This window comes from Sardina pilchardus, chromosome 2, assembly GCF_963854185.1.
Source record: "Sardina pilchardus chromosome 2, fSarPil1.1, whole genome shotgun sequence".
NCBI lineage: Eukaryota > Metazoa > Chordata > Actinopteri > Clupeiformes > Clupeidae > Sardina > Sardina pilchardus.
This window is the reverse complement of record NC_084995.1, coordinates 37,742,277-37,761,378: the sequence shown is the minus strand read 5'-3', so window position 1 is coordinate 37,761,378 and position 19,102 is coordinate 37,742,277. Positions and strand designations below refer to the sequence as shown.

The window sequence follows — 19,102 nt, the reverse complement described above, 5'->3', positions numbered from 1 at the left end:
TTTTTTTCACACGCATCCTTCAAAACCATCAGACCTCCACACTGTGTGATCCCACACAAGAATGATAACACAGAACAGATCTGAATCACACCCACGTGGCGCGTGACTTGATATGATGCTACTGACACAGATCAAACACAACAAGAGGACGCTATCAAGGAATGTTGGCTAAGACAATGCTATTTTGTCATAAAATATATTTATATACTGAAATAGACAGCAACATCTTACAGTTTTAAGCTCTGGAGGCTTGTGTGTGTATATTAAGTAAAGCTGTCAGAACTCCATATCTTTACTTATGCTAAAATAAAAGTCACACACACAAAAATGTGTACACACTTGAACATGATTCTTTAAGACAGGAGAAAACATTTTAATCTCAAATTAATGTCTTAGGTTGAACATTCATGACAACAGATTTAAATACGAAAGAATGGAAATTAAATCCAAAGAAACAATCCTTGACATACAAATAACATCAAACCAAATGAAACACATCAAAAAAAAAATTCTACTAAACACAACAAATAAATAAGTCCAGAATACCAGAGGACCCTACTTAACAGGGACAAAAGGCATGACCATGGAAGCTGCTTGTGCCGGTTACACAATGTTCTAGGTGACCTACAAACTCAAACTGATTCCCCTGGACTGTTTACTCCACGCACTGGATTGGAATTTGTCTGGCCCGACAGTGGTCCACGGAGCATGCTCACATTACACTCTCTGGACTTCACTTTGGGGCCAAATGAAATACATGGGGAGATTAATGATTGGACAGCCCCATACATCATACGTGTCATGAGCATCGGAGACTTTTGACTGATCCTGCTTGTTGCTTTAAATTGCAGTGCGCTTGCGTGTAATGGCTTCTGATTGATGGCATGGTCAGACCAACGCTGATTTGAGGCTATAAGCATCGATATAATCCATGAATCCATAACATTAGTTCTCAAACAGACCAAGTTGGATCTATGTCTTCATCCAGTGTCATATTAGTGGGTTAAGCCTTTTTGCACAGCCACCATGGATGCAATAGTGTTTCTCATCATCAACATGTATCTCTTCCATAGATGGATCCCTCACAAGGATATCTGACCAAATGATGCCTGGTATTTTTACATGTTAATGATTTGCTTTAGGTAGTTCTGTCTCTGTTAAATCCAGAAGCTTTGCAGTAAAAAATACTGTTAAACTTCTGTGCCGTAACAAAAAAAGATGTCAGTTATCAAATTGTCCTGAGTGCCGTTTGTTCTGAGTGAGTGTTTACGTGGATGCAATTTCACCTCTTTTTCACCCTTTTGTGATTGTTGTCTTTTAAAAACATGCTACGATCTATTAAAAAATAAAAGTCTACAAAATAGTACCATTTGATTTGAAATGTTCTTTTTTTTGCTAATCAAGTGTCAAATCGGCAGGATCTGATTTAACATTGCTCAAGAAGAGTACATAATCAAACTATAAAGCAGACAACAGAGAGAGTGGCTGTCTTGATCTTTGTTACCCTGTTTAAACCAACACAATTTCAGTCCCATTCCATAAGAGCTTCATCAGGCAACACGTGCAGATATGTAATCAAAGACAAAAATACACCATGAAAGCTAGATCCAAAAGGTTAGACCATGTGTTTCAAAATAAAGATATTTGTAAGAATAAGCATTTCATCCTATTCTATTTGTCGTTCCCTTTATTGACAAATATAGGCATATTTCAACAGCATTTCATAAATATTTCATTCAATCAAAGGGGGTGTCTTGGATGTCTTCATCTTTCCAAATTCCAGTTGCAACAAAATCAAGCGTTTCTGTATTTTTGCATGGGTTGCGCATTTACTAAAAAGAAAATGCTCTCCAGTCCAATCAACAATGTTATCTTCAGCGAGGGGAAATCCACATCCATACCCTTATATATTTATATATTTTTTATATATATATTTAACTTTCTTTAAAATTAACATTTCATCCACTAACTCTCCAGGGTGATGCCCCTCGTGCACTGTCTCCAGAGAGTACCAAATGCAAAAGCAGTGTTTTGATGCCTCATCATGCGCGTGTTCCTTTGCAATGGCACAGCCAAATTCCGAAAAAAATATCCGATCCAAATATTCCAGGAAAGAATGCAGTCAAACACATGGAGAATGTAAAAATAAAAAGCTGTTGGCATGTCAGCAGCATCCATGAAACTCTCCAGAACTGGAGAACAAGTTTACGGCAATCAGAAGACTTAATAATTCCCATTCCATTGCCACTTTTGAAAGGAACACCAGCGTTACGTCCCAGGGAGAGGAAGGCCAAAATGGAGACCCCGCTCCAGACGGTCCACTATCAAGCCAAGGCCATCGGGCACCAGGTCTCTCCTCGGACGGAGGCAGTCACGTCGGCTGAGGATGTGAGTCCCACGCTGGTGTACAGCCCCTCCTGTCCAGGGTACTTCACTACGGAGTCGGTCGAGCTGACCACCTCTTGAGCAGCCATGGCAGAGGGGTTCACCTGTAGCCAACAAGAGCAGGGAAGTTAGCAGGGTCATGGTTCTTTGTTTTTATTAAAAGTGTACATAATGTTTTTTTTTGCTAAATTCACCTTGTCCTTGGGGGAAAAAACATAAACAAAAAATCTCTTCTATCTGCATTTAACTCCATATTGAAATTGTCATTGATTTTCTTAAGCTGTACAGAAGCCCAGATAAGAGCACTTTTAATGCACTGTCAGTATAAAGGTGCGTTTAGAATGCAAGATAATATACTGGCATTGATAAGAAATGTAAAAAATCAGTAGACCTAATACAAATTATAGACGTGATTTGTATGGTGACATAGTTACTGGAGATTATACTATTCATAAAAAAGACAGCAAGGTTTGGCTAGGTATGAAGCTTATTTGTTTATCAAAAATGTTTGATACACGTCAGCTGTCATACATTTGAAATGTTTTCTTAGCAGCTAATATTTGACACTGGAATTGCAATACATTTGTATATTCAAAGAGTAACATGTGTTTAGAGATAGAGATAAAATGCTGCTATCATGGTTGTCATCATTGATTAAGGGGGTCATAAAAAACAAACATAACTTTAAAGGATGTTTGAGACAGGCCTAGATATAACAACTAATCGTAGCAAATGAGCAACAAAAAAGCTGCATTATAGAAGTGAATATGGATAGAAAGGAGAATAGAGATAAATTAAAATAATTTACTTCCCCTTTACGTCATCGTAAATTGTAACAAACTAGAATAAGGAACCGTTTAGGCCTACACTTACCGAAGACACTGACACCTGCGTTGTCGGTGAGCTGTTCTTCGTGCACTCTTCAGAGTTGGAAGACGAGGACGAGGTCGGAGTCATGGGAACAGAGCTGCTTCCTGTCGGAAATAGATAGATTGTGTAAAATTAGATCATTTCGGCTATTCATGCCATTTTCACATTTGAACAGATTAGCATATTGCATTCTCCCATATAAGTAGACAATCACTTTACCGGAGGATCCTTTGGATTTGTTCAACGTTTTTGGCTTTCGCTTTCGCGTCTGAATACCCTCTTTCTTCATAGCAAGTGGCCGTGGTACCTTTAAACACATTTAATCACAACACATCTTTAGTATCACAATATAAATAATAATAATAATAATAATAATAATAATAATATGGTAATAATGATGTATGCGTTTACTGATGAATTGTATTGAATGCTAGGCCTATTTTACAAGCCATAGTCTATCGTTCTGTTATGATATTGATCAGCACAAAATCGGTAGATGTAGCCAAATATTGAGTGAAATTATTACCCCGTGCAATTTTGTATAAAGTCCGCAAGCGTTGCAGACTGGTTCCCCCTCGGCGTTCCTGCGCCACAAAGTGGTGGTGCTGGTCTGGCAGTTGGCACAGGAGAGGCCGATCCGCCTAGATGACGACTGTGTAGAAAATGACACAAAATTACTCAAAATACCCCTACAGTCGGTTACCCCTAAGTTTGAATGTACATATCTATGACACTGTGTGAGTCAAGGGGGCACAGGGAAAGATGAAACTAGTTATTCGGATTTTTTTTTGTACTGATGACGTACGGCTGTAATGGCTGATAGAAGCTAATGTTTAAATCATGTGTAAATAGGCTACATATTTATATGTGATTTTTTTTAAAATGCATGAAGGTAACCTATTTTAGGGCATTGTGTGGGTTTTACACATACCTACACATTGCTCATTTTAACATGCAATTGCTCCCTTGAGATTCTCGTTGACATTACATTGACCCGCTGTGGCAAACTCCAGTTTACTTTTAACATTGTAAAATAGCAGAATACGCTGTCTACGTGCCGTAGACTGCCCATTCTAACCCATCCTGAGCCAATAAAAATAACCTTTATTGTGGGAGTAGGCCCAGGAAGATCCAAGGAGATAACCTTTACCTATTGTTTTAAATAAATAGACAGGAAATTGAGTGGCTAAGTAGTTCACAAAACGGGTGCTTACCATGCGCTTCTGGGGTTTAATTAATGGCCGGCTGAGTCCATTCATTTTGCTGTACAGACCACATGCGTTGCAGAGAAAGTGACCCGTGCCGTCGCGTCTCCACAGCGGTGTGGATATGGAGCCGCAGTTGACACACTCCCGGCTCTCCACCATGTCATCCAGTATATCTGCGAAGCGACCATAGTTGAAATTTATTTCATAAACAACCAAGTCAAAAACCATCACACACATCAACTTGAGCTGTCCTTATTCGAAACACTGGCATCCTCCAGGCTATTGAAAAACAGTCAGATATAGGCTACCTGAAAGGTGTGTCATCCATGGACAAAACAAAAGTATATTCAAACATTTAAGTAGTCTTCGATGGCAAATACATCAGCTACAAAATGGCAGGCCTCATATCTTACATTGAGGCTTGCACTTATTAAAGTTGGAATAATCACCTATATGTTATATTATTATTCAGGCTACATAATAAAAAATATTTAATTAAATAATTTCTTATTTTGCATCTCTGTGGAGTCTGGTGCGTTACATATATTTTTTTCTTTTTGCGCGAAACTATGGTGTGCGTAAAATGCAATCAAATTGCAGCCTGTCTGGGCTAATGACTGCTATTAATTTTAGTAAAACATTGCCTGTCAGCATGAATAAAATCTGTAAAATTAGGCAAAAACGTACCTCCATTAGGTCCTCGGATAGACAAGGATGCGCCTCTCGATTGTAAGGAATGTAGCATGGAGTTTTCAAATGCTCCTCCAGGCCATGGAGTGGACAACTGTGATAGCTGCGGTGCCACATATGATTGGTAGGGGCTGGTATAGGAACCACTGATCGGTCGGGCAAGGTTATACTGATCTCTGCTGTTGACATTCAGAGGACTTGTATAGCTGCTGTCCCTGGATGTCCCATTGTTCATTGGCGGGCTTGGAGAGTAATGGAAACGGGTGGAGGTATGAGGGCTCCCTGTGCTGTATGACGGGCTCTCGGGGGTTGGCTGCGACCATACCGAATGGCTGTTCACCGGATGACTTGGCTGAGACGATCCGTTTTGTAAGTAAGGGAGACTTGGAATCATAGGCCCGACCCGGGAGGTCGGCACATAAACGGGTGAATTCGGGTTGGAGTGCATGTAGCTGGCAGTAGGCGAATCATAACCCGCCTGAGTTTGAGCCGCGGCGATTGCCAGTGTTTGATACATGTCGCTAGGGTCCACGATTAGTCCAGTCTTGTGCGCCCCGCCGGAGATGATGAGCTTGTTGCCCTGGTCCAAATCCGTGAACAGCGTGATATCCTCTGAGTTGGGTAGGGCGGTGTTGTGATGTCCAAAGTGAACGTAGGAGTGTAGAGACCTGCCCTCTGTGCGTCGGGTTCCCACAGAGTCGAGATGCGTGTGCAGTGGCGCCGGTGACCTCAACTCATCCGAGGTGTGTCGGTCCCTCCTGTCACCCTGTAGGTAGCTCTGTTCAGCCGGCGACCCTGGGCTGCTGGTGACTTCACGCTTGACCATTGACCAGCTGTTTTGACCCAGGTCCATCCAGGATCCTTTGACTGTTTCACAAACTGAAGAACGGAGAATGTGCTGTACCCTGCGTCAAAGAGAAAGTGCAATTAACAAACTCAGCAAAGAACAATAGCCTACCTCCCCAATGAGCTTTATCGACAAGACGGACACAATTAATGTTTGATTATCAGAATAGACTGCAGTGCTACCGTGCTTTTTTAGATAACCACGTAATGATGTGTAAGCAGTGCTCTTAGTTTAAGCTCATATAGTCGACATAGTCTACATGCGATTTAGTTTCATTTTAGCAAAGAAATGGCAGGCGCATATGTGTTTTGCTAAGTGAGTCTGTGCTACGTATTGTAGTAGGCTACCATCACGGTTAGATACATGTCAACTCGAACCAATTGTTAGGCTATATTATTTATATCCTCCCGAGTAGGCTAGCTCAAATTAAACGAAACATCTGCGGGTTCAGACATGGCATACCCGCGAAAGTAGAATTTTTACTTGTAACAACCCTGTTTGCTGAAATTTTATAATTACAAAAAGCTGTGCATCGTTACAGATAGGAAACAAAACGCAATATGTCTTTGGAACAAGTAGATAACCGCTTGATAAGACTAGCGAGAGATAAGAACTTCAGGCAACGTAACGGTGACAGAACAATACCCGAAATGATTTAGATTCTCCGCAGCTGGTACTTCACGCCACTGTGAAAGACATATTTTACGCCGCCGGCGCACAAACACTATAATGAAGAAAAAGAGTGAAAACACCTCAAAGATGAATGTGTACTGACCTATTGGTGGTTTCCCATCGGTGGTTCGCAGATGTATCCAACAGTTATGTCGTAGCAGGTCTTTGGAAAGTTGGGAATGGAAGGCTGAAGTCACTCATGACGATTTAAGAGGAGGCGCTTCGTCTTGATTGGAGCAAACACATCAGCTCAATGGGGGTGCTAGCCTGTACCATCAATCAAGAAAAAAATTCTTTGATCACCACAAAATGACACAAATTTAAGAGTATCGCCTAGAATAGTTGTGTGGTTCACTGTTTTAAGTGGACAACATCACAAGTTCTCTCGTGATCTTTCATGCTTCCAGAAGAGGGGATTGTCTCCTACACTAAATGACATCATACTTTCAGAATAGCAGTAATAGACTCGAAGTAGCCTCCTATCAGTCAACAAATGCAGCCTAATTTCTCTTTTTTTCGTTTTGTTTTAAAAATAAAGTATTCTGTTAGACTGCTTCCAGAAAGAGTGAATTTGTGGCATTGCATTTTTGATTATGACTATTACTACTGCCACAATGTATTATAGCGCAATGGCAGTACATTGTAACGTCTATTTTCTCTTCAGTGTGGTGAGTATCCTACAGTAGTTTAAAAACGTATATTTTTTATATGTTTTCATAAAGGTAAAATCTGTCCAGATAGTTCCTTGGTAGCCTGCGAGTTTAGTGTTCTGCGTGGAGATTGGCAATGTCATGCAAATGAATAACAATGGCCATTAGTTTATTTAGGACGATTTCATTTAGAACTGAAGGGGTCCTGCGCATGGAAACACAAACACTCAGCGGGGTGAGAGGTATTTCGAAAGATCTGCTTTGAACAAGCGATAATTGATTCAAGCCGAATACACTGTTTTGAGCTGATCAAAAGTAAAACAGAGGTGACAATTGAATTAACCCAAGAAGTGCTGATGTTGTACAATTGCGTTCAGTGGGTATAGGCTATGCATTAAAACCTAATGACCTTGAGGGCATGCTAGACATTCTCTAGCAGGAATATCGTATTGTTTTATAGCAATAAATTAGTTGGAGAGATTTGGCAAGGCTTATAAAAATTAACCTTACAAATTTAGGGTGAAACATAGGTCATTGAAGCTAGAGACATGCACAATGACAGTGATGGACGCTATCTGTTTGTCGACTCTTCATGCAAATTGAGTATAAATAGTGTCATTCTTTCTTTTGGTTTTAAGGTCCTTTCTCAGAAGGCTTTGGTAACATTGGAGGGTACTTGAATCTCATTCAAGCACTGTCCTTCAATTTTCGATAGCTTAACTTTCCCTCTTGGCCTAAATTAACTACAAAAATGAAAGGCTGTTGGGTAAAAGTTATTAGAGTAGCCTATAAATGAGTGATGCACATCCCTGTTAATGATAAAAGCCGATCAAATCAATCAAGCCGTTTAATGCTTTTCTGCTGACGATTACTCTAACCTGAGAGACACTGAAGATCGAATTATCCGGACGAGCCGTCCTCTGTCTATTTTGCAGTCGTTGTGACAGATGAAGTGTTCTCTTGTTGCTGTCATGCTGTGAAGTTCTATGACACTAACTATCGACGAATCACTCCGGGGAAAGAGACAAGACGTCTCTCAGTCGTAGGCTATCGTCTGCTAATTATCCAGAGATGCCTAGTACTACCAAATAAAACCAAAAGGGTATAAATACACATGACAAATCGACGCCTTGATTATGTTTTATGGCATTGTTCGAGCAGTTTATTTAAACAATGAAATAAATAACTGTCTGCAAGTTTATAAATAGCCTGTCAGAAACTGGTGCTTTGCAGAATATGGCCTAAAACGAAGAACGTCTAATAATAATATTTATTAATAATGATAATAATGATGATAATTGTAATAATAATAATAATAACAATAATAATAATAATAATAATGATAATTATAATAATAATAATAACAACAGCAATATGTTAATAATAATAATGACAATAATAAGAAGAATTATAATAGCCTAATAATAGCAATAATGATACGAATAGCCTGGTAATAATAGGCTAACAAAACAAAAAAAATAACAATGTTCAATAATAACAAACTCTTCTTTTATTGTGATTGTGTTATTATAATAACATCACAGAAAGGTATTGTTTGTGTAATCGAAAAACGCAATTGTAAGTTTACAAGAATTATGCTAAATGTAAGTTACAGGCCAAGGCCTATAGCCTAAGAAGCCTACTTATGAATAGCCTTCTGCAGACTTTTCTGAAAATGCTGTGTATCTAGCCTGTGATTATTTAATCGAACGTGAACAACGTTATAGTATGACAGCCATGGTATTAACTATAGGCCTGGAATGAACACGCGTTGGTTGCTTATGTGTTTTTGTAGGCTAATAGGCTGTAGCCACGTGCACTGCTGGTTTTGAAAGATAAATGTCTGCAGAATATTTGCAATTCGAATGAATAGCCCCTACGCTAATTCATTCAGTGTGTGTATTTCTCTGTTTTACACCGATACAAATGGAATGTCTGAGCGCCTTGAGATATGTAGGCTATTTTTTCTTGACGTATGACCATAGTAGACTATTCAAAATTGAGGTATTTTCCCCGTGTAAATGTTCAATAACTTGATATTACCATTTTGGTTATAAGAAACTTGAAATTTAAATCATGCATGCAACATGAACTTAAAATAATGTCTGCTTTAAGAATAAAGCAATCAACGTCGATAATTCATGGCATCTGAAAAGTAAATTATGGCATCACAACTGATTAAAATGATTAATACATAGCTCAGATGCACTCTTCTGCATTGGCTACGTCTATAGGGGGAGGATTGGGCGCATGATTGTATACATAGGCCTACCCCTTTCTGTTGAATATTCTGCTTTCTGGCTGACCAATATTATGCTATGTTTTGAAACCGACCCGTTTAGGCTACTCATGTTTTATAAGAGACGCAGTTGAGCGTCAGCTATCCCTGGCGCTGCTTTCTCACACAGGCTATGTGCGAGTGACAGTATTGCCCGTCACTGAGATGGGGAGCCAGAGGACTCCGGTGCTGTTTGAAATGGTAGATGATTAAACTGAGCAAGCAGGTGTAAAAGCAACCTTTGTCATTTGGACAGTGCGAACCGTCCTTGCTTCCCTCCATGGCCCCGCCTGCGATGGAACGCCCTCACCTGACCAAAAAAGCGTTCTCTCTCCCCCCCTCTCCTCTCTCCCCCCCCCCCCCCCTCTCTCTCTCTCTCTCTCTCTCTCTCTCTCTCTCTCTCTCTCTCTCTCTCTCTCTCTCTCTCTCTCTCTCTCTTTCGCGATCCCAATGGCCTCTCAAAGATTATTCCTCCGTCATGTCCAACAGAGGTCATCTATTCCTTTGGTGCATGACAACTGCGCACACCTGTGCGGCATCAGGAGTGCAAAATCGCGAATAGGCAACTGAAACGCATAGGCCGAATAGCCTGCAATACAATTACGGCCATTTTATTATAAACCATTCATTTTAAATTAACTTTAGGTTGGTGATGAATGCAATATTGTTGGGTGATTTTTTAAGTTATTTGCAATAAATTAAAAATCATGTAAATATTTTAGACTACAATGTACTATTAGGCTATGTCATTTTGAAATCAGGTTTTCCAAGCCGCACAATGGAGAGGGGACATTTCATTTCTCGATTGCGTTTAGTTACACTTGTTTTTTGTTGTTGTTGTTCTTTTTAAATATTCTCTCGGTCCCAAACTCCTGAAGCAAGATAGCTATATGCATTTGACAATTGGGATACATCACAATCAATTCAGAAATACAAGATTATTCTAAGTCTATGGGAATATATTCCTTCGTAAGAAAAATGTTAACCATACAGGTAAAACATAGGCTCAGCTCAAGCCACTGAGTAAGGCATAATTATGAATTATGAATCACAATTACTAATACAGTATATTGAAAAGTAAAATAAAAAAGTGTAAAAGAAAAAATTATAAAACTTTCTGCGAAAGAAAATATCTAATATGTATATGTACAGTAGGTCAATTAATAGGCCTACATATTTACATTTATGTATTTATTGGAAATACTCTTGCTCAGGGACTGGATCACAGTGAAACACATCATTGACATAGTATTTATTTTTAAAATCAGATCGACATAAAACTATTGCAATTTTCTCTTATAACAGCAATAAAACCACTGTGTATTTTATAACTATATATCCTGCAATCTCCCAAGAGACAGATAAACCAGGATGCATGATAATGTCTCCTACTCTCTTTCTCTCTCTCCCTCTCTCTCTCTCTCTCTCTCTCTCTCTCTCTCTCTCTCTCCCTTCACAGGGACACTATGGTTCTCATGGTGCCTGTGTGTCTGAAGTGGCTCACGTGATATGAGTGCTTCTGACTCGATTGCTTTTGTTCCATTCTGTCAGTCTATCGGTAATCAGATGGCGTTAAGCCATCAGCACAGAACAGACTGTATGGCGTCACTCACTTTCAATATCATATTTTATAAATATGAAGACAAATAAGGCTCTTTCACAAACTCTGCTGTCTGAGTGAGACAGAGACAGCACATGCACTTAGCAAACTGAAATGTTTCCATCATAAGATCTTTACAGACTGGTGGTCATACAAAGACCTGAAATGATGACGACATTCATGCAAATCCCTGTCCAAATGCAAATTGCTACAAATATGCCTACAACTAGGCCTATTCAAGGTGTCCAGACAGGGTGGAAGGGTGAAATAAAATGTTTGCTTTATATTCAGCCCAAGATACATGGTTTGATGTAGAAACTACATTTCCCTTTCACCATTGTGATCAGCATTATCTCCATGATCCAGTTTCCTTCAGAGCAACGAATACCTTTTCAGTGCGACAGCCCGATCTTTATACCTCTCATCCAACATACTTCAAGCTCATTGCGCCGAAGTAATTTTTTCAAAAAGACTGTAGGCTCATTTTTCCAAGGTCTTGTTATTGTTTCCACATTACATCCTAGCGGCCTCCATCCTGTTGCGCTCTCCACGTGTTTTGTCTAAGGAGAAGGTCAGCTCTGCTGTCCGCTCTGTGACTTTGCCTGAATCAGCTTGTTTTTTTGTGTGTGTGTGTGTGTGTGTGGAGACAGGCGAAGAGAGAGAGTGTGTGTGTGTGTGTGTGTGTGTGTGTGTGTGTGTGTGTGTGTGTGTGTGGAGACAGGCGAAGAGAGAGAGTGTGTGTGTGTGTGTGTGTGTGTGTGTGTGTGTGTGTGTGTGTGTGTGTGGAGACAGGCGAAGACGGCCGTCTCCAGGCCCAGTGACGTCGGTGATAGGAGGGAAGACAAGCCAAGAGCCAGCCCAGGATTCAGGAGGAAGACAGGCGACACACGCAGATAAGGCCAAAACAGGCTGCAAGGAGAACTTAGAACTTAAAAACGAATAGAACTCGAAAGTCCCCTATAATCACATGGAGAGGAGCTGGGGGGGGGGGGGGGGGGGGGAGGAAGCATCTTTTCTTATGAACTTCTCAGTGGGAAAGCACTTGATCAAGAGTGTGGCTTGCTGCTGTTACTGTTAAGCACACATGGCATATCACGGTTACACGCCTTTCTTTCTTTCTTTCTTCCTTTCTTCCGACTGCCCCAAACCGAGAGAGAGAGAGCGTGCTGCCGTGGCCCTGTAGAGCTCGGTTGGAGCCCTTTTGTGGCAGGGAAACAAATGAACAGTGGTGACACTTTCGATAAGATCTGAGCGTCCCGTGAAAAGAAAGTCTGCGGCTCTCGTACAAACACGGCGGCCATGATGTGGCACTGCTTCCTCTTGTCCTTCTGTGACCGCTCCAGGCAGCCAGCTCCTCCTTGTCCCTGTGACCCCTAAGCGGTGTGTGTGCGTGTGTGTGTGCGTGTGTGTGTGTGTGTGTGTGTGTGTGTGTGTGTGCATGTGTGTGTGTGTGTGTGCATGTCTGTGTGTGTGCGTGTGCATGTGTGTGTGTGTGTGTCTACGTGATGGGGTAGGGGGTAGGCACTTGGGTACCTACCACTCTCAACAGCAAATACACAATGGAAACATTGAGGTCAGTTTCTATGGCGTGACTGAAGCTTTGTTTGACCAAAAGGGGAAAAAAAGAAAACATATGCATTCGACATACTCCAATTATGTTTTTTATCAGAGCTCCATCAAACAGTCAAACGGTGGTCATTCTTTTGTCGAGTTCCAGCACCAGTGTGCTGTACCAGGCGGTGCTGGGGACGACGGGCTCACACTGTTTGCCCGGAACTGTTTACCCATGGCGGGAGTACGGTGTTTGAGGCTAGCCGTGGTCCCGACACACACAGGGAAAAAAGGGGACGTGACCATTAGAAAAACAATGTGTCACTCCCAGCCACTTCTTGGTAACTGATGGGTTTTTAAATTTTTGGTGCCTCATTCCTGCTCTTTTATTTTTCAAATGAATCTTTTGCGTGGCCCCGTCGGGCGAAACAAATGTCTTTGTTTGCCTTTTTTGCGAAGGCGTCCGTGGTTCCAGAAGAAGCGGAACTCTCAAAATGGAGGCCTATCGCGCTGATCTCAGCAAGAGAAAACGAAAAAAGGCCTGTGAGATTGGAATCCACCGGCTCATTCTCCACCTTCACGCCCTTTCCGTGTTAACAGAGGCTCGTCTGCGCCCTATAAAAGCGGCTTTATGGCCCATGTTTCCCTGTGAGCCAGAACATGGCTGTGTGTTGAGCAGCCGAGAGAAGTGGGACAGCAAACACAGTACACTGCGTAGGCAGCAGCAGCAGCAGCAGCAGCAGCAACTCTGTGAACCCTTAGCTCTTGAGTCACAAACAGGTTATGAACTATCAAAAAAATGGAAAGATACCAAGGCACTCATCTAGTAGAAAGTTAAAATGCCTTTATTCTACTTGGCAATGCATGACAAAAAACGCACTCCAGGTTATGAACTATGTTGGTGAATCATATTTGCTGTTGACAAATGCTTTTTATTCTGTGTATGTGTGTGTGTGTGTGTGTGTGTGTGTGTGTGTGTGTGTGTTTGACAGATTTTTTGTCTTTCTTTGAAAGGAAAATATCAATAGTTCACACCCACTCAATTAGAATCACTTAAATTCGACTCAACGCCACAAGAAGCAGGAGGTCAGTATAGATGCTGATCCTCTGCTGATCCTCCCAGCCGGAGACGTCACTTGTTTTGGTGAGAGGTGAGAAAGCCCAAGCCCCCTTATCCAACCCCCCCCCCCCCCCCTACCCCCCAGCATGGGGTCCCAGCCCCAGCCTCCCAGCCCTCCAGCCCTCCAGCCTCCCTGCCCTCCACCTTGGCTATTGTGGAGGCTTTTGTTTTGACAGGCCTGGGCACCCAGTGCCAGAGCTGGCTCCGGCCGAGGCTGTGTTTACAGAACTCCGGGACAGAACAACACGGCTGGCCAGCCGACGAGAGCCCCGAGTCTCTGCTACACTGATAACGGCCAGATGAAAAAAAAGCCCGTGGGTGAGCTGGATGGAGTCAGTAGGCCACTGAGATACGTCACCTATATGTGATAGAATGCTGTTGCCGCAAAAGAATGCTGTTGCCGAAAGGGTCAGCGGTCCAGCCTGACCCGAATGAAAATCAGGAAAGCGACAGTGTGTACATTTGATATGACACATGATAACGTCTTATCACAATTAGAGTTCATAAAGACATTTCATGTTTAAAACAATAGTGATAGACACAGGCGGTGAAGATAGTGTGATGTGGTCATGTGTTTGTAAACATATGCATCTTTAAAAAATTAAAAGTAAAACATTAATAAAAGTGAAACAATATTCCCGATTTTGCTGGGACAGGCCTTATTTTAGTCTCTGAATATATTTGCAAGAAAAAGATACATCATCGTAATGGGCATAAAATGACCATAAGGCTAGATTCACAATACCAAAATTCCTCAGTCAGGGGCCACCATGACATTGCATGCTTTTTAACTATATGTAAAACTGTATGTAAACAAATTGTCATTAGTCTGAAAGAGTGACTCACCATGATTCATGCCCATGCTTCTTAAGGCAAGCATTAGCTTGATTAGTGTGTTATTTGTTCTGGTGTTAAGGTTAAAAGGTAACTGATACTAGCCAGTGTTGTCTCACAGTATTAAAAAAGCGTTGATATACAAACATTTGATAACGTTTCACATTATTTTTTTGTATTTTGCTTTGGAAGTGTAATGACACTAATATATAACAATGCCATATTAGCTGTAGAACTGTTATATTTGGAACCGTGTGTGAAGGAGCCCTGTGATGTCTGCATTTATAATGGCCTCTAAGGTGGACAGGATGGGTGTGGGCCTGTTCCATTTGAGCATTCTCACTCAGCATATGACAGAATCAACAATGCTGTAAGGGCCATTTGGACACCGCACATGCTACAGGTGGGAGTTTGACATTTCTACGTTTTCTCCTATGTGCTACATATTTGCGTGTACAAGCATCCTTATCCTCATGCTGAAGGCTAGTGCCAGTAGCACGTATGATGGACTACAACATGTTGATTGTTGCTGGGATGTGGCAAGAGCAGTGAAAAGTTGTTGTCTGGTGTGCCGTGTGCTGGCTGGTTTAGGACTGCCTGCATATTTTCAAGTGTTACAAGTGTTTCGGTTTTCCTCAGATTTTCAGAGCTGTCATATCAACTCCTGTAGCCTATGTATAGTTACCATTCTTTTCTGCAGCACACATCTGAACACCTTGCATCTTTTTTCTTCAGTCAGTCCAGGATGTATGCATGTATATCACATGCTACCGAGCCATAGATCACATCACAGACTTTTGCCCCGACGGAAGGCAGGAGAAGCCCTAGACGTCCCCCTGCACTTCCTGGTTGCTGTGAAAGGACATCTTTACGCGCTGGCTTTTATGGGGGAGCAGGACGGAGGCCACAACGGAGGTCACCGGCGCCACAGCGCTGCACCTGAGCGCAAGAGGCCGTTTTTCGACAGATAACTGGTTCTCAAAGTGGTTCTTGATTTTTTAAAAACCTTGGTGCTACCTACTGAATCAGAATCAGAATCAGAATTTCAGCTTTATTGGGCAGGTTTGCGGGGAAAAAATCAAGAAATTTGACTCTGGTTTACCAGCCTACATTGATACCAGCTTTGAATTGAACCACTGATGCGGCCTCAGTTAGAGGGTGTACAGTATGTGTGCTAAGCTAAGCTACAGACTCACCTGGCCACTCCAGTTCACAGAAATGAACTATTTCTTCATTCCAGCTCAGAATAACCGTTTCAACCGTTTTTGAAAAACGAAATAAAATGAATGAATTTCTGCTCTGAGCGGTTCAACATTCGCAATCGTCAACAAGAGCAGAGCCGGGTCTCTCGGTGGGAAAGGCCAAAGAGGGGACGGAGAGGGGAGGGGGGGCGCAGAGGGAGAGGCCGGGGTAAACGCCAGGGCAGCGTCCTCGCGGACAGAGGTACCGCACCTCGAGATGTTCCCGCCGGATAAGGAGGCACCTGTGTGTGGGGAAGATATGGCCCAGGTCAGAGAGAGTCTCAAGAACAGGAGGTGTCAATCAGTAACGTGGTTATATGCCCTCGTTAATGGTTAACGCAGGACCCAGACATGTGCCTCAACAGTCCCTTTTTTTACAGGCAAACGCCAAGGAAAAGGTAAATACTCCATTCGTCCTCTGTACATATAGATGTACTTGTACATACAACGGTCTAAAATGTCTGCCTGTTTTACATGTTACAAAGCAGATAGCATTCAAGGAACTTCATCGAAATTCAATGCTTCATATTTCATTCACTTTCACAGGACAGACCATTGATGCGTATGGACCTTAAGGAGCTTGAAGTCACTCACTGCTGTGCTGCTCCACGCCCCCGCCCCCATCCCCACGGCTGTAACACACCAGGGTCATAGGCTCCAGGATCGAGGGTTATCTCTGCGCCTCCCCCGCCCCGTCCCCCGTCCCCTGTCCCCCCCTCGCCTCCTGCCCCCAGCTCCCCCGGAATGGCCTTGCTTCTCTGGGCGGCAGGGGGAGAGGAGCGCCATCCTTGACAGACATCTTCAGTGACAGACTTTTCTCTCTCTCTCTCTCTCTCTCTCTCTCTCTCTCTCTCTCTCTCGTCTTCTCTCTCTATGTCTTCATCAATCTCTCTTTCTCTCTCCTTTCTCTCCCTCTATTTCTGTCGTTCTCTTTCTCTCCATCTTCTCCTCCCTCTCTTCTCCCAGCACTCTGAATCCCCCCCCCCACACACACACACACCCACCCACCCCCGCTGCCACCCCCACCCCCGCCAGTCTGCCTGCCTGCCTGCCTGCCCTGCCCTGCCTCCTTGATAAACGCAGCCGGTGGAGCTCAAACATAGGTCAGGATAACCCCATGGTGACCTAGAGGCTCCATCTCCTGCAGTGAGCCCCTGTGGCCCACCACCACCCCCTACACCTCCCCCCATTCCCTCCCTACCCAACCCCCCCCACCCCCCCAACCCCCAGCACTGGTCACCTGCCTCTCCTCTCCTGCACCCCCTCCCCTTGCAGCCACACCTCAAGTCCCGCTCGCCTGCAGTGAAAGTGCCCTCGTCAGTCCTCGGCTAACGGCAGCCCACGCACTGGTGGTTAGCGTCAAGATAACGCCCCCCGCTCCAAAACCCAAACATGCGAGTTCACTAGTCGCCACTGCAGATTATAATGAGGCTGACTGTCTGTGGATCTCAAGGTCCAAAAAAGCTTGATATGAGCAGAATAATGATATTATGAGGAGGGCTGGACTCTGGCAGATGGACATGTGTGCACTGTGCAAATAGGCCGCTGCACATTGCAGTCATAGTGTCTATGGCAGGCGCGGCGGTCACTCTTTACTTGGATCTACAGATGCTCAGGATGATCAACAAACTATCTGTTGACACTGTCAACTAACATTTATGGTCAAGTTTAGGGATAAGGTTAGGGGTGGGATTTGGCGGATTATGGTGCTGACTGTTCAGTGATTGTTCAACAACAATTTAAACAATACTGAACTTGAACATCTATAAAGTCTCAGAAGGCAGACTATACAGGTAAAGTGTTATTGACATTATTACTGGCTAAGTCCAAAACCTCTGTAATTCTCAACTATAGGCCAAGGAGGAAAAAAATGATGTTTTAAAAGGCCCTTTGTGGAGTATTTTTGGACAGTTTACAATCACTAGATTCAGAGATTATCTTCTCTCATGTCCAACTCTCCATGGACCGCAAACCAATTTGGCCTCCATTTCTCCCCAAATACCCCTGTGTGGCATGTACTGTATGACTGGTGCTATCCCCGTATGTACTGTTACACTTAAACGCCCCTGTGCCGTACGAATCACCGCAGTGTAAGACTTGGGCCTGATGTTGCAGTGTGTGTGTTGCTGGCAAGCCTCAGCGTCTCTCCGTTTCTCTCCCTCTTTCTCTCCCTCTTTCTCCCCCTCTCTCTCTCCCTCTCTCTCTCTCTCTGAGGAGTAATGAGGAGGAGCAGAGCTCTTTACAGCCTTGGTCAGAGGGCAGGAGTGCGGCACAAGGCCACTGGGGCTGAAGGTACACGGTGTTCAGGAGCTGGCATCAGAGGAGTTGCATGAGGAACTCACCAGCGTGAACACCAAAATGTTTCACTTCAAACTGAGGCCAGAATGATACACTTCAATGTGGCAAGATTATATAAGTTTTCAAGGAAATATTGGTATCTTCTATAAATGCTTTCTATGAAATTGTTTCCTTGACTTTTTATTGGAAGGAGAGAGAGACAGAGACAGAGAGAGAGAGAGAGAGAGAGAGACAGAGACAGAGACAGAGAGAGAGTGTGTGTGTGTGTGTGTGTGTGTGTTTAAGTATGAAAGATAGTTCTGTGTTCAGTGCTGGGGGACAACCCAGCGGGTGTCTGCAAATTTTGAATAACTGTCTGTCTTTCATGACCAATAGACCCCACTGTTATAAACAAACAGAGCGGAGACACGCAGACACGTGCTCTGGACTTGAAAGGGAAGAGGACCCCTCTTAGCGGAGAGATCACTGGGGGCAAACAGAGCACAGGCCCTGTGTGTGTGTGTGTGTGTGTGTGTGTGTGTGTGTGTGTGTGTGTGTGTGTGTGTGTGTGTGTGTGTGTCCTGTAGGGCCAACAGACGGTACTTACGGTACCTCCAGCGGTGCTGTCTGTGGCCACCCTGCTGCCGTTGGCCAGTAGAGCCTGAGCAGGCCCCCTCCTCCTCCTCCTCCTCCTCCTCCTCCTCCTCCTCCTCTCCCCCACCGCTCCTCCCCCTCCTTCTCCTCTCCAGGAGCAGGCACCACGGAGACATGCTATCAGGCCCAACACCTCATCCATCTACTGGCCTGACATACGGCCTGATACACCACAGGAGGGGTGTGTGTGTGTGTGTGTGTGTGTGTGTGTGTGTGTGTGTGGGG

At 43.3% G+C, this 19,102-nt stretch overlaps 1 protein-coding gene across 2 annotated transcripts; it reads right to left on the bottom strand.

Moving 5' to 3' along the window:
- Positions 1-232: 232 nt before the first annotated feature.
- gata6 (GATA binding protein 6) lies at positions 233-6,927 on the bottom strand. Of its 2 annotated transcripts, none has more exons than XM_062530178.1 (7): positions 6,776-6,927; positions 5,151-6,058; positions 4,470-4,636; positions 3,782-3,907; positions 3,475-3,562; positions 3,259-3,359; positions 233-2,489 (listed from the first exon to the last, which is right to left on the bottom strand). In XM_062530178.1, the coding sequence occupies exons 2-7, from the start codon at positions 6,004-6,006 to the stop codon at positions 2,325-2,327; spliced, it is 1,503 nt and encodes a 500-aa protein (XP_062386162.1). In that variant the 5' UTR covers positions 6,007-6,058; positions 6,776-6,927; the 3' UTR covers positions 233-2,324. The 2 variants fall into 2 exon arrangements, with proteins under 2 accessions (XP_062386162.1, XP_062386169.1); XM_062530185.1 differs by lacking the exon at positions 6,776-6,927 and adding an exon at positions 6,646-6,764.
- Positions 6,928-19,102: the final 12,175 nt, after the last annotated feature.